Raw genomic sequence first — 17,276 nt, 5'->3', positions numbered from 1 at the left:
TGTAAAACTATCCATTCTTCTGGTTAGAATTGCATTAGTGAGTTTAACATTAGTTTAACTTAAGCATGTATGTGTTATGTTTTCATACATACTTCCGTAAAAAATATGTAGCTATTTAAAATATTGCTTATTTGACCCAACAATAAAATTGAAAATTCAGTCAGATTGTTTTTGTTACATATGATGCTTATAAGGGTCATGAAATTAAAAACAGCCAGCAACATAAATCTACATGTTTGCATAACGATGCAAATGATTTAAACCGATTCTGATATATATTTTGTGTAAATATGTAATATTAATGCATGATAACCGTTAATCAACAGGAAGTTGACATTGTGGCGGCACCCATTACCCGACAAGCGCAAAGAAGCCCTGCTATGGATTTCAGCTATTCCTATTTTTATGAATATACAACTGTTCTAATTAAGAAACCCGACGTTAACGCAGGAAAATGGAAAACATTGATAGATCCATTACGTTGGGAAGTGTTGGGGACAGTAGGTTGGTCCGATTTATCTATTCTCACTCTAATATTAATAGATATACTTGAGTGGCAACGTAAACTGAAAATGTTATCCATTAATTGATCTATCGGCTCAAAGATTTAGTGTTGTGTTCAGTTTATGTAATTTGTGAAAACATCCTTTTATTACTGGATCATACACTTTTTTTTGTTTTGTTTTTTCAGGGTTATTATTGATTACTGTCACATTTCTAGTGTATATACTAGAGAAAAATAACCCATTTTATAGCAATCCCCAAAACGCGCAAATGAGAATAGCTCAAGGCGGTCTTCACGAAATACATAGTTCATTCTGGTATGTGTTCGGAGCATTACTTTGTCAAGGTAATGTATATTTCTTTTTTTTTAAAGTTAGGTATGCATGCACATCTTTGTTAATGCACGATCTAAGGTTTTATTTACCGAGGTTCTTTATGTCGCCTCTACATATGTCGCCTCTACAAAGTAGTAGCGACGTATAGGCATCACGTCTCCGTAGTCGGTCCCGCCGTCGGTCCGCCCATCTGTCCGTCGGTCACAAAATTTGTCAGGACCATTTCTCAAAAACTACCTGTGCAATATCATCCAAACTTTACAGGAATGACTAAGTTAATGTACCAGGTCTAGTTGTACAGATTGTCGACATTTTTCGGTTCAATGATTGTTCTCAGATTTAAAGCCCTTTTTATTTTTAAAGTTTCGGACTTCTCCTCTTATACTTCTAATGCAATTTCAGTGAATCTTTACAGAATTGATATATAGCTCAAGTGCTTGCACATTTTATATGGGTGATATGGTCCAGACAGTTTACACATCTACAGTCAAATCTATAATGAGCCAACGTAAATTGATGGCATACCATTTTAATACTTTTTAGAACATTTCATAGTAAGTTGGAAATATAACATTTTTTTTGTCGTAGGCGATATTTTACACATTTTAACCCTTTTCCATACAATCTTTATATAAATAGTATTTTGTAACTTGCTTGTCGTGGTTGATGCTTAGATATGTAGCAGACGAATTAAGACTAATTTTTTTACAGGTGGTGTTCATCTCCCATTGTCAACATCTGGTAGAACATTGATAAGTTGTTGGTGGTTAACTTGTATTATCATTGTGGGAACATACTGCGGCAACCTTATTGCATTCCTTACGATAACAAAAGAACAGCCTCCTTTTAACACAATAGCGGAGATGCTTGAACTCAAAGGCACTTACAAATGGGGAACCGTTGGCGGCACTAACTGGGAAATGGTATTTCCGGTAAGTTGAATAATTTAGTTAACAAAGAAATATTATATCGTTTTCACTTTTGTTAACATAGTTAATTTAAGTATCAATAAGATGTGTTTATTAAATTGACTCTTTGTATAATCACGGAACTTGATATAGTTACGTCATCATTAAAAGATGAAACATCTGATTTTTAGAAAAAAAATCTGTTTACTAAGAATTTCCAAATGCCTTAAATAATTCACACAAATCTAATAAACTAAGCAAAGGAGTCTGCTTTTTTCAGTGTTGCTCTGTCGAATTGATTCAGAAAAAGGTCCATTCATTCTTGTGCTGAACTATTTCGAAAAGTAGCAATAAAATTATTAAATAAATCCCTTACCCTTCCTAGATCCTTAGATGCGCTTTCAACTTTAGAACAATTTTCAAAAGGATAACCCCAGTAATTTTACCAAAAACTGATAATTTCTTAAAATGATCATAAGTAATGAAGCAACAAATCAACAACAAACAAACTATTCTACATTTTCATATCTTTACCTGTCTGCCTCTAAAAGATAGATTAAAGAACACATATTATTTTTTTAGTTTTCGTCGCCCATGCAAAATTTTATATTTTGAATGCTTTATTTCCCTTTTTTATTAAAAAGAAAAAAAGCGATATTTCATGTCAAGGAAACATAGCAAAATATATATTGAATAGATTTGTTTAAGAATTTGAATAATGGTTTTGCATATTGATAAATAATACAATAATAAAATTAAATAACAAAAAATAAATTTAAGAAATTCAATTTGCAGACCTCGAGCAATCCTACATTCAAAGAAGTTGGCGAAGCATTTCTTGAATTCAACAAAGCAGACCCTACTATTCTACATCAAGTTCCAGAGTTCCATATAAACCGTGTACTTAACGACAATAACTATGCCTGGATAGGTTTGTTTTGATAATATTGTAAATTCATTTTAAACGAGTTTGATTAAGTTTTCGTCTTGCAAGCATATCATTGTGTATTTGATTTAAATTAATAAAGCAAGCAAACGTTGAAGATCATCGATTCAGCCTTAGTTATAATACATGTCAATATAAAAGGCTTTACAAGAATCACAAAATAGGATGTATGAAAACTTGTTGTTTTCAGCGCTGTTCTATCAATCAAAATACACAAATAAAAGAAAATAGTTAATCTGCATTTTATTTATATTTTCCCTGTTATTTGATCTATATTTTGTTCCGTTATAATTAAAAACACTAAAGAATCCCTTCCTGAAATCCAAATATTACAACCAGAGTGTTAACTGTCTTCCTCATAGATATTACGTCTTGCCAATTACAGGGGTTTAATCATGCAACCATGCAGCAATTTGTAGATTATAACTTAAGGTAGACCATGGGTAATGGGCACTACAAGGAACTGTAAAATTGACAACAAATGACAGTTATGGGCCCTAAAGGTCAAATGTATGCAAAATTTAAATAAAATTTACCGTGTGGTTTATGAGTTATGGATATATTTCTGGACAAAAACTTTGCTATTGGAATGGCTTTTTTTTCAGAAATGAGGAAACTTTTAATAATCTGTAATATTATCCTTATTCCTTTTGATCATTGTTAAGAAACAAATAATAACATTCAGGTAACAGATAACACGAAAAAAATGCTTTTAATATGTATAAAAATGTTACCCTACCCCACCCACTTTAAACACTAATTTGACCATTTTCCTACATAAAAAGCCTCATTCAAAATATCCCTTAAATGTACCACAATGAGGGGCTGTTTTCAATGTTTGCCTAACTTTTCTTAAAGGTATAATGGTTGATGATGCAAAATATAAAATACTTTTACCTTGTAGTTTTTTTTTTATATAACTTTGAAAATATCTGGTATCATATTTGCTATCAAATTGACATTATTTAGCAAATAAATACCTACAATAATTATATAATTAAAATCAAAAACATTTTTTCTTCCATAAGGGATCTGAATGATACATAAATACAGTAAAAAGGAAAAAAAAGAAAGAAAAAAAGTTGCCCCTTCTGGGGTTTGAACCCATGCCCATTAATTTCAATGTAATTGACAAGTGATTCTAGCCTATTTGAATACTCTTCAAAGTAGATGTAATGCATTACCCATGGTCTACCTTAAAAATTAAGCATTGCCATTCGATAAATTGAAATTTTATTATATAAGTTGACGATTTTTATCATTGTAGGTGACAAAACCTACATGGAAATTTACATGGCTAGAGAATGCAGCCTTCTTTCAATAAAGGAAGAGTTTATGCCGATGATCTATGTTTTTGGCTTTACGAAGAATTCGCCACATACCGCCATTTTCTCAGAGCAGTAAGATATTTCATCGAATAGTTTGCATTTTGCTAAAATGTGTTTACGACTTTTCCTGTCGCCCCTATTATTTGAGCTGTATATGGTTTACATCGAGAAATGTTACCATTTTATTATACATTGTTCTATATTTTATACATACCAGATTTACATTAATTAGTTATTTACACATAGCATTCTTATGCATACTATTCTAAAATTGACATTTAATTTATTGATTTCGAAGAAATTACATAGTTACATGTATTTGCATTGGTCGATGGAATTTTATGCAACACAGAAATTATGCTTGGTTGAATTAAACGTGAATCAATTTTTTTTAAGTTACATCATCAACATTTGGAATGTTTGGAAATCTAATAATATAGTAATCTCTCATTGACAAACTGAAACGAATTATGCATATTAACAGAAATTTTATTATATCATGTTATAAGCTTTTTGAATGAATTTTCCTTTAGAATGCTGAAAATACACGAAGGTGGATTGTTCCAAATTTGGAAAAGGAAATGGTGGCCCAAATCAAATTTTTGCGAGGGAAATCAAATTCCAGAAGCAAAGCCGATTTCTTTAATGGATGTGCAAAGTGCCTTTTATGTATGCGTAATCGGAATTTTCGTAGGTTTTGTCGCCTTTACTATCGAACTTGTTGTGCATAAATATAGACCACATACTACATCAACCAATGCAGCATCAAATGAAGATTTACCCAACTCGAGTGATGATGGCAAAACTAATCACAAATAAGAGGAAGCTGTAGGTGATAAATGATTCGTCGATCTGGTTTTATTTTCAGTATTAGAAATCTTGCTCAATCAATACAAAAACCCAATTTCGGAAAAAGTTTATGTGTAACTTAAATGCTCATTCTTAAATGCTATAATCTATTGTTGTAAAGTATGATTATGGGGTTATTTTTGTTAAAGGTCAAATTGAGCAAAAAAATAAATTTGAATAATTATCTAGAGCTGTTAGTCTTTTGCTTTGAAGTTTATTCCTTCATTACTTCAATTATGTTCTTCTTTGTGAGTTTGTTTTGTTTGTTTCTTGTTTTGATTTTAAGAATGCGAGTACTTTTTGTGCAAACGCCGTTAGTGTTTCGAACCGAACATTCCATGATTTAGTTCTTTACAGATAGCCGTTTATCTGATTATAGATAATGTGTAAGCTCAGGAAGCTTAGAAAAGTGCATGCTTACAATAAACTACATTAAATATTAAATGGCCATCCGATATCAATGGTTTCAGACTTATTCGTAGACGATCAAGCCATGACGGAAATATAATATGAATGCCTATTCAAGTGAGAATGAGCAAATATTATTTCAATGATATAAATTAAACAGTGACAGAGTGTCTATTGTGAACACGTCATGTATGACTTATACTTACATTATCAAATTCGGAACATTAGTTTTGCATTTAAAAATACAGCTTATTAAATACAAATTTGCCAACAATATTTATTATTCATCGTTGAGCTAACAAAACAAAAATGAAAACAACGAAGGGAATGGTTTTTTTATTCACTGCCATAGGCGTTGATTACACTATTATATATAAATTATTAAGCATATATCCTTCAATTTTACATTACAATTGCGATAATTACATAGTCACCTTTTTCTGTATTTGTTTCGTATCGGAGACTTTCAATGTTTTTATAACACAACTTCTGTAATGTTCAATATACATACGATATGCATATATTTTCAATATACTCTTGACGTATTAATGTATCTATTCATAGAACATATTACTTCCCTTGCGCAAAAAAGAAATAAAGGCATGTTGATGAATGTACTTTTTACAAATGGTATTAATTAATCTTAAGTTTGGGTGGAAATTTCAATAAAATAATGTAACTTTAAAAAAGAAAAACATTAATCATTGAACATTCTTTCTTGTCAATTACATGTACATAAATAAGCTTCAATTGGACTGACCTGGTCTTGTTGAATTTTTTCTAAAACTTCTAATTTAATCCATGCCTCAAACAAGTTTGATTACATCAACACGAAACATGGAGTATGTAATTGTCATGATAAGATGTAGTCATAAAAACAGTATTTTAGAATTTATGCTCATTTTCAACTTTATATATACTTTTTTGTCAAAATTGTCAGACAATAAGGGAGTTTTTGACACAAGGACTAATTTTAAACTACGGTCATTATTTTTAAAGCAATATGTAAAGGACTAAGACAACGTTTTAAGCATGATCTATTTTTAGCATGCTTTCACTTTATTTAAACTTGGTACACTGCAGACAGTTTCACTATCCATTATATTTTATACATGAACAAGAAAACATTGTATTTACAATTGAAGAAAATGTAAATAAAAAGTTAAATTTTGTCCTGACTTGTATATTTATTGACAACTCGCAAAATAAATATTGTCATTTCGTAGTTATTAATGCATATTATCCAAACTCATGTAAATCTCGAGCCAAATAACTGTACACTGATACATTATATACTAATGTTCTTGCGTATCTTTACTTTGTTTGTCTTTTATCCGGAGGTCACAGTTCGTCATGTAGGATCATTTTATTTCGAACGTGTTTTTTTTTGCACCGTATATATTATCAAATATGTTATACTTCCGATCATTGAGGATCGTTCAGGACGACCTTATTGTTATGTTTACATGTTATTATGATGTGTTTTTAGTTTCCTTCTAGATAACCCTTTTCAACTCGGATTGTTCCAATATTCCTACCTAAATACTTACCCGAAGGATATGTTGCCTGCTTTTATTTTTATTGATTTATTTTTCTGACGTTTTGTATGTGATACGCAAACGTTATATCCTCAGATCCCCTATCAAAGTTCCTTTTTATTTATTTTTGCTCAGTGTTTTCTGTTATCTCGTTTATGGCACATGCATATTTTTATTGGGAATCATACGACAATTCTCATGGAATGAAACTAACGTATCACATTGAAAGTACCATAATAACTGCCGTATGAACACAGCCACATTTGCGAGTGTTTCTAATTTTGAAAATATATTATTACCGTTACAACATTTTGTATTTTGCTTCAGCCGGTGATAGGGGCCTGGAATTTACATGGCACTTTCCAGTACCGTCTATGATCAGTCGTTTTCGGCGGTCGTTAGGGTTTCCGTTTTTTTCTCTATTTTACATTAATGATATCAAAACCAGGGCTTTAAAATTGTTCACAATTCAGACTGGGATGTTGATATTTTATTGAAGAATCTTGAATGTGTTACAAAGGCGTTGTCAAATAGTAACGCTTACAGTTTTTTACCAAAGAAAAAACAATAAACGCCGTTTTTATGTCTTTTTTTGTCGCATTGTGTTATATTTTGAGAACGGAAGTGCGAAATGTGGGTGTTCAAAACAGATTAAAACAAAACAAACGTGAGCAATACAAAATCCTAACAGTTCATGAAAGCTCTCAAAAACCATTCTAACCATGTAAGGTAATGTTAAATATCCATTAATGACAGTTCTTTTTACAAATTACCAAATAAAATACTTAAAGCACACTTAAAATGTTTCGTTTCATAACGTTATTAAAAATTCGCTTTCTTCCAATGTGTAACACAATAGTGTGATCAATCTTTCAAATGTTATTCTTTTTGAATAAATAAAGACATTGATGCTTTAAAGTTGACAAAGTCACTGTTTTATAGAAATGTTTTGCTTCTGATAGGTGGCAATACGTTTGCTTTACTAAAAACTCTCCTGCTTTCCACTTCAACATCTGGGAGACGCAGTTGAGTATCATTTATTGTGTTTTCGACAATTTCAGACCTTTCCGAACATCTTTTGTCAGTCGTGGGCCTACTCGTTCGTACTACAGAGCTCGTGGTTTCAAAAACTGTATTTTCCTGTGTCGAATTCGCAGTGCGTACTGATGACCTTGTTGGGATGTATGAAATATCAATTTTTTCCCGACGAGATCTGTTATTTCTTCCATTATCCAATAGACGTGTAGTCTGCATCTTTGCTGTCTTTGGGCGATTATCAAATCGCATTCTGGAGCTGGTATGTATTCCACTTTTAAAACTCATGTGAATATCTTGGACATATTTAGATGATTTGTCAAGTTGCTGTTGTATGCCAATATGTGCCATATTGTCGGAATAACCTGTTCCAGCTTGTTGATGATATGATGTCCTTGGTCGTGTGTCAGATGGTTTTCTTAAGCTAACGTTATTATCATGACTTTCAACACTTGATTTTTTCTTTCGTAAACGATTCTTTTTTTGCTCAACAGCTGCTTGATGTCTGGAATAACTTTTCTCTAGGTCATCCATAACTGCATCAATATCCTTTTGTTGTTCCTGTCGCCTCTTTTTTAACTCCATTTTCGTAACACTGATTTTGACGATGAACTCCCATGTTAAGAATAATTGTATTTTCACAAACAATTATTTAATTCACACTTTTTTCAACGATAAAATTGTGTTGTTCTTTGAATTATTTAATCTAATATATTTTTGTTTGGGTTTTACGTCATATCGATGCAGTATATTGCGACGTTCAATCTTTACTAATGGAGGAATATCTCAGGTGCTCGTTTGTGCATTATTTCAGGCACGAACGAGCACATAAGTAGAACCATCGACGTTCCGAAAGCTAGCTGAATAACTTCCTCAAATGAAAGAATCGAAAGTCTTTGTCGGCATTCGAACCCCATTGGTAAGGGGCAAATCATTTGAGGTCAACAACCTTAACACCTCTGCCACGGACGCCCTAATTTATTTAATATATACTATATAAATTTGTATTGCTACACTTGTTAAGTTCTTATCGTAATAAAATGAAAACGAATTCCAAAAATGATTAAAATAATAACATTTTATGAGTTTTTTTAGATACTGACAATATACCAAATAATTTGAATTTTATCTATTATGTTTCAATTAGAAAAAAATAATAAAACAAACGTACATACGTGCTTAATTTAGCACATGTCATAAAATGAACAATACATTTTTGAATGGTAAGCAAAAAATCGTTCGCCTTTTTTCATTTCGATCAATGATACATTTGTTCACGTTAGTATTGAATTTAAGAAGATGACGGGTAAAATCAGATTTTCCTATCTCTAAATGATTTGTGTTTATATTTCAAATGATTTGTGTTTATATTTCATCAATCCAAACCGTCGTTTCAATATATGTTCATACATAAAAGGTTTTCCCGTTTTGTCATTATATCCTCAAATGTGTACAATTATAAATGCATTCAGTTGGAGAATTAAAATGTCATTTGATACTTTAGCTTAAAAGATAATAGTTTTTCTGCTGCTCTGTATTTGTTTATATGATTTATTTACATATGCAGTCAGACTGATCAAAAGCAGGCACGGATGCAACAGTATAAACACCGTGACTATATATGACTTTTATATTATATTAATTTTACAATAATTTTTCATGTTCATTAATTTTGACTGAACAAATGCTTACAGTTATCGTATTTTAAACGTCCAATTTAAATATAAAATTATTCCATTTAAAGGCAATTACAATTTAGATCAGGTAAATTTATCTTCAAACTGAAAGAATGATTAGTTATGTATCAGTATCATTTCAAATTCATCAATTCACGATATCAAATCCATGAATTCACGATTTCGCCGTTTGAACTCCGCGATTTAAGGTTCGTGATTTCAATATTGCAGCTGATAAATACTAGTTCATACAGTAAATTCGGGAATTTCAAAAGTTGAAATCGTGAATTTGTTAATTCTTTATGTTGGAATCGTAAATTTATGAAGTTAAAAATTGTTAATTTATTCAGATGAACTCGAGTATTCAAAAAGTTCAAATGTCATCGCCGGTCGTTCGTTAAATTAAATGGAGGTGAACGTTTTTATTTTCAGACCAATTTATTTCAAGGTCAATATTGTTGCTGCACATGCTGACATGCTTATTAGTACACATGTTTGTGCATGTTCTTATAATGAACTAAAGGAGGACGCCACAAAATGTATTGTCTATATCAAAGCATAAAATAATTGTGTTAAACACGCGCTTTAATTATTATGTTATTTATCAACGAAATATGAATAAATTTGTTATATGGTTATTTCCCTTGTCTTTATGAATGGACATATGCGTCAAACATTTAAATATTGTTTATATAATCAATTCAGAATTAAAACTTTTTCTATTTTCTTTCAAAAGTGTTTAACCTAAAATGAGGGTAATTATGCCGTATTGATTGAAATAAAAGGATCATTGATAAAATGTATATCTATATTGTCATGTTACAATGTGTTTAGTCAATAAAAAACAATTCAACCACGTCAGACTAGATATTGTAACAAAGCATGAATGTGTCGATATAATGCTTTCATATTTTGATTTTGTCTTTTATCGTATTTATGTTTTTTATTTATATTCTTTTTATTTACCTCATACGATAAGGGCTTTCGTATTTAGAGGTAAAATTTTTAAAGATAGTTTTGCATTACTCGGCAAGAGGAATAAAAATGGGCATGTTCCCTTTATTGTTTATCTGCATGAATTGTCTTGTTTTATTTGCAATTATTATGTTATTACCAAATAAGAAAATAGAATCAGAATGATATTTATGATCAGAAATACTAAAAGTAAATGAATATGATTCTGCAAACTGTACATTAAATGTCAGATAGATTCGAGCTATGTTTCCTTGATAAACAAGTTAAAAACATTGTGCAAACAATAGTGAGTCACTACAGTATTGATAATAAATTTCAATATACTTTCATTGTTAACTTATAAAATGGGAACGAGTCTGCGTATCTTAGGCAAAGCATATAACGTCGCCAGAGCACGTTAGGTAGCATTGTCCATTATCTGCTGAGAAATACAAAGTGAAAAGTGAGAAAAAATCTCCATAGTCTCGTAAAACTCTATCAAGTCACCGACTTCTAAATCTTTTATTGTAATCGCTTATTGAGACGAAACGTATCTCTTGACTAACCGTCATTTTTAAACAATCAAAATATATGCCATATACTTTAAAGTAATTCTATACTTTACAATTCTATAGAAAAAGTTTGTAAAGTATTGAACTTATTAAAGTTAAAACTTTCAAGGAGAAATATAATTTTTGTTTGACAAGGACATATATAGCAGCGCCTCGATCGAATAAATTATTTCGTTATAATTCATTTCAAGCTACAAAGTATTTAGAGTAGGAGCACATTTCGCGGTAAGTGTTATTTTTTTAATTATATGATTTTTTGTTATTATATCAAATTAAGTTTTTACAAGTAGTGTGATCTGATAGAACACTATTAAACAAAACCTCTTACAAATAAGTTATAAGGATTGTGCAACAACGACATACAACTGTTAAGGATAACAAGGCTCGGTCATAAGGATTTTACCGAAACGATTAAGATCGGTTTAGGATACATATTCTCGGTAAAATGGAAAGCGCAACAATGACATAAATGGTTTAAGATAAAAAAAAAAGATTACGACAGCTAGGTTTTAATGATTGTACAGATAAGACATACAACGTTTAAGGCTGAAAATGCTCGGTTATAATATTTTGCAGATACGACAACAGTTTAGGATAAAAACGGCTCAGTTATAAAGATTGTACAGCAACGACATATAACATAAAACACATTATAAGGCCAGATGCATTGCTAATTTTACCTTTAGCACATCCAGTAAACTTTCTATTTATTAACGCTTTGTTTGTCTGAAATTATAACACATTTAATTGGATATTGTGAGAACGTCTACGAAAACATCTATTTTGGTCTATAAAGAATTCTTGTGAACCTTTGGACAAACAGATATCGCGTTTTCACCATCGTACCATTCTCGAGCGGGTAAGACGAAATAAAAGAATAACGATTGTCGAAACGAAACACCGTAGCTATTTGATAAACATGTGTATATTTTTCACATCAATGTGAAATATTTTACAGATGCATGTCACCAGTTTTATATAGCCCATTATGTTATAATTTTTTGTATGTAAATTAATTATTTTATATTGGATGCATTTTTTCTCTCTCTACTAAATACTCTTAAACAAACTATTAACACATGTATCGAAACAATATCAGATTGTTGGGTTATTTCTAACCCTCCTGTTTCATATTTTAAAACGTATTGGCCGTCTACAATTATTTAAAAACTTAAGGCTTTTTTAATCCGCGTAAATGACAGTAATATTGGCCCATTCAAAAGTAAGAGGAAAATTCTTTAATGTGTATTCATCAACTCCGAACAACGATTTCTAACATTATCCTTAGAAAATCAACCCGCGGAATATTATCAGCAGAACGGACATGAACAATGCGTTCCGTCTGAGGTTTAAAAGATATGAATATTATTCCCCTTTGTCAGCCAACACTCTGTTAATTACTCTCTGCATGCAAACTTGCCTTTAGGCCCACCCTGCAAAATATTTACGGTATTTTTATTTTCACAATCCTATAGTCGTCTCGGGCCCTACAGTACGGGATTGTACAATAGCCCTGTTCTGTTGTGTACTTGAAACCTGAGAAGTATCACTTCAAAAGGGAAACATGGATTTTTTCAATAAAATTACTAAGTAATTAGGTAAATCGCTATTTGTTTATGACTGAAAATGCTTAAATAATTACAGCAATATTAACGTAAGAACCTCCTGCACGATGATGGAATAACTTGTTATTGTTATTTAACTTGATAAGGTTCTTCTATTTGAAATATTTTCAGAACGTGCATCTTGTTTACATAACAAACAATATCAATATTTCGACCACGAATTATTAAATATTTTTTGCACACTTTAACACCATTTTTCATTGTGTTCTAAAACTTTACTGGGACATACCATGCACAGTTTTGGCGTCCATCGGCATTCTGGTAAACCACGGGAATATTATTATACGCTGCCTTCTGTACAATACTGAGAGTTGTGTACTGTCAAAACCACCTTGCCTCACTGATAAAAATCGTTCCGGCTCTATATTCGTATTGTTTTAATATATGAAAATTATAAATCAAACAAGGCAATTCATGAAGATAAATAATAAAGGAGATACGTATAGTCTTTGTATTCTTCCTAAATTGTAGAAATATTTGCCTAAATATTGAACAGATATTGACTTATTGAAGTGTTTCTCAGTCGTATTTTGGTCATTTAAAATTGGTAATAAAGTGTAAAGCTGATGTATGTGAATGTTTTATGTACTTGTGTTTGTATTGGCGACTGGCAAAATATTTCGTGTCATTCCATAGTAAAGCTTGCTTCTTATTCAAAATCATTAAAGACCCGGCTGCTTCATAGCCGAATGAATTAATGCGATACGCTTTATTGGACAAAGTAATGTTATTAATTATCTACACAATCCTTAAATAACACATCTAATCAACAAATTGAATACTTTATCGATATAACTTAGTCATCAGATCGTACTAGCTATTTACACAACAATGTATTTATTGAACATTCTAAACTTCGCATTATTTGAACCTGGTAGTTAATTGTTATTTTATGAATAATATGTTTTAAATCACGTCATTATGTCTTTGCAAAATAATTATTGAATTTACAAATTTAAAAGATTATGTTTATGAATAAATGTATAACTTTACAACATTTTCTGCCGATGATTGACTAGTATATTTTGACTTTAAAGTGAATAACATTAGTTCCGTTTTAAAAAAGGTGAGGTAACCGATTAAAAGATGGCATATTTATCCCAAAGAGAGGTCACAATAAATGATTTAGAAGAGGGTGATTTGATTGAGTTTTATCGTGCAATGGGGACTTTTTCACACTGGGCTGTTTATGTTGGTAAATATCTTTTTGATAACGAAATACGTAGAATGTATATTTTTGAGTTGCTTTTTTGTGCGTGCGTGCATGCTCGTGTGCATGTTTTTTATGTTCTGATATTTTAAGTATATCAAACTGCAATTATCTTATGTTCTAAACGCTTAGATTTTTTTGTTATTATATTAAAATCGATTAATATACAATATTTAAGTAACAATTATGATATTATCTGAACAATTTTAGCAAACAAAAAATAAGAACACCGACTTGTTTAATCAGTAGATTAAACCCGACTCTCCCCTTAAACATTTTATAGCTCATTTTGTCTGAAAATGGCTGCCATATAGTTACATATTGATAAACATATAACAAGTAACTGACGGTACAGACTAGAATCAGCTTGAGGAACAGCATTGTATTAATTTAAAATTGAATAAAAACTTCACTATTCATCACATCAACTATAAATATTGTGCAATCGCATTAAATTAAGATCACAAACAACTGTGGTTTGATATTGAATACACAGCAGATAGCTTGAATTCACTTTCAATGTCAAATTAAATAAATTTACAATAGTCATTTATACATTATTTACACATTTATATACAGGCCCTATAGTAAGAAATAAATTGTTAAGCGAGCAAAAAGGAAACTAGGCATGGTTGGATACGATTTAATGAAATACAACTGCGAACACTTTGCTACGGAGTGTAGATATGGACAGGCTAGAAGCAAACAGGTTAAGCCTTATTTGTTAAAGATCCTTTAAATACCAGCACAATCGTAGTATCTTAAGGCCCTGTATCACTAGAATGCGATTTCACTGCGTTCGCACGGCGTTGTTAAATTTAACAAAGCGCCGCGAGGTCGCAATAAAAATGTTATATTGTTGATGTCATGAAGACTGCACGGCGTCTTCACGGCGTGCTCACGGCGATCATGGCGATGCTACGGAGCTTTGATGGCGTTTTAGTTTGCGATTGTCTACGTTCGGACTGCGCTTCTATGACGTTCTTTGCGCTTTCACTGCGCATTTACGGCGCTCATACGACGCTCTCGCGGCGGTCACACTGCGTTGAAATCGTAAAGCTCCGTGAAAGCGCCGAACACACGCAGTTTAAGCGCGGTAAAGACGTCGCACAGTCTCCGTACAAGCGCCGTGGATAACCACGGCGTTCATTCGGCGTTCCTTTTGCGCTTTCGCAGCGCTCCTGTTGCGTTGTAGGAGATGCTACTGAGTTGCTACGGCGTCCTTACTGCGATGCTACTGCGCTCATTTAAGAACGCCGAGCGACGGCGTTTGTTTTGAGCTTGTTCAAAATGCGCGTCGTTGGTCGGCGTTCTATGCGATGCCACTACGATGCTACAGCGATCTTACTGCGCTCACCTCGGCGTTCTGAATTTTCTTTGGACGCCGTGAGAACGCCGTCCTAGTGTGACAGGGGTTTTACTTAATGTTAAAATATTTCACAATGTATGAGCTGCAAGTGATTTTTTTATAGATTGAGTAATTTTAATTTTAAGTAAGAATACGAAAGAAATATATTGTCTGTGTATATAAGGCCACAAATGGTCATACAATTATGTAAGTATAACGTTTTAATTTCTTTGGTAATGATTGTTATCTTAATGTGTTAGTAAAGAAACAGCAATGACGTAATTGTAACATATTTCTTTGTCAAAGTTGTTACATAAACCACCTTTTCCATATTCTTTTATAATACCATACAGGTTGAGGCTATTGAACAAAGAGCGTATGACTGGGTCCTGCCGCCTTTAATGCGAGCTTGGGAACTAGCAGACGTGACTAGATTTCTAACACCCGTCAACCAGCTTATTGAAATGGTTTGGTACTCCCCACCTGGTGACCTGGTGAAATGGTGAAATAATGCAGTTGCATATAATAATCAGAACAAAACAGTCCTGTTTCATATTATGTTAATAATTAAAGTATAATAAAACAGTCTCAATACTGTATTGTAACACTACTATTTTCTCAATGTTGTATATATATATAAATTATATATACAATCGTATTAATATCGAACAGGAAATAAAAGTGCGTTATGAATATTTTCATCAACGTCCATATATATGTCTTGATAAACAAAATGTTTAACTCGTCTTACTTCTTATCTGAGAAATAAATAATAATGAAACACAAAACTAAGCAATTCATAAAAAAAAAAAAAAAAAAAAAAAAAAAAAAAAAACAACATTGCCATTGTATTGTACTTGTATTATTAGATATCTAGTCGGGAAATATATGAACAATATTTAATAGTTCACCTGGTAATTATAAAGTTTAAGAAAGCTTTATAATATCAAATAAATAAAAAATAGAATAATGAGAAGGCCAAATCACACTTAGACGTAGCGCAGACACAAGAAGACATAATCAATTAAAAAAACAACAACAAAGTGTATGGTAATAAAACACCATCATGCTAGTAAAGGTGTTACAATTCACCGTAACGCTGCATAAAAACTGTAGTAACATAAACGAAGGCATATAGGTGTAATGCATTACTTCGCGTCATCACGCCTTTCCAATATGTTATTGTATTTCATTTTGGATTGTTTAATGACTATTATTTCATAAGGTTTTCGTATTATGAAATAACTCAAACGTAATGTCATCAATTCTGTAATCAATTTCAACAAGCATTTGTATACTTGTACAAACCACGATGAACATATTCTCAGGAGTTTATATAAATCAGATTGAAATGTTTCTGTTCAGTTTGGCTTATGTGCCGTAATGGCAATCCAAAATGTAAAAAGTCTTTACCAATCGTACCTTAGTTTACCTTTTACATATTTGTGGCAATTAATTTATCTTGTCTGACGTAAAGAATGTGTGCCTTTTTTACTTTAAATATAAACACAAAGTTTACCAAAGTTCTCTGTGTCAAAATGAATAGTTACATGAACGTTATAAATTTACTGTTGGCCTGTCTAAAAAAGCACCGTTTTGAAATACGACACTTAAATTAAATTAATTCTTTACTATATTTTCAACTATCTTTACATCTGATGTTCTATTTTATTTAGCAATTTATATTTTAACGTTTGCAAAGTCAGATTCATGACGGTTATGTGATTCAGCTTTTTCAAATTTCAAGCAACCATATGGTTACAATAATGTACACGCACGATTACCTAACTCAGATATTTCATTTATAACACAACCGAGGATATGTGAAAATATATTAGATGTATTAGTTTTGAATATGTACGAAAGCGTTTAGGTGCCAAATCAAAATGTTATATAAAAATAAAGAAATTAATCAGGAGTTTTATTATAACTCCTACGTAGGAGATAAAAAGCCTTATTAGGAGTTTAAAACTCCTATGTGACTCCTATGTAGGACAAGGAGTGTAACACGTATTTAACTCGGTTACGAGCAAGGCAATG

General features: G+C 31.5%; 2 protein-coding genes across 2 annotated transcripts; both read left to right on the top strand.

Annotated features, from left to right (window-relative positions):
* Nucleotides 1-326: 326 nt before the first annotated feature.
* On the top strand, nt 327-4,967 carry LOC132737887 (glutamate receptor ionotropic, kainate glr-3-like; the record flags this gene model as incomplete). Its single annotated transcript, XM_060725258.1, has 6 exons — nt 327-504; nt 692-850; nt 1,551-1,771; nt 2,543-2,678; nt 3,961-4,093; nt 4,555-4,967. Coding segments are annotated over 6 exons (1,113 nt in total), but the record flags the coding sequence as incomplete, so codon positions are not given.
* Nucleotides 4,968-14,467: 9,500 nt separating this feature from the next.
* On the top strand, nt 14,468-15,912 carry LOC132737886 (uncharacterized). The gene is made up of 2 exons (XM_060725257.1): nt 14,468-14,597; nt 15,590-15,912. Exons 1-2 carry the CDS (start codon nt 14,517-14,519, stop codon nt 15,740-15,742), a joined length of 234 nt encoding a protein of 77 aa, XP_060581240.1. The 5' UTR covers nt 14,468-14,516; the 3' UTR covers nt 15,743-15,912.
* The last annotated feature ends 1,364 nt before the right edge of the window (nt 15,913-17,276 follow it).

Source organism: Ruditapes philippinarum, unplaced genomic scaffold (genome assembly GCF_026571515.1).
Source record: "Ruditapes philippinarum isolate M1 unplaced genomic scaffold, ASM2657151v2 ctg13348_1_1_1_1, whole genome shotgun sequence".
Lineage (NCBI taxonomy): Eukaryota > Metazoa > Mollusca > Bivalvia > Venerida > Veneridae > Ruditapes > Ruditapes philippinarum.
This window is presented reverse-complemented; position numbering and strand designations above follow the sequence as displayed.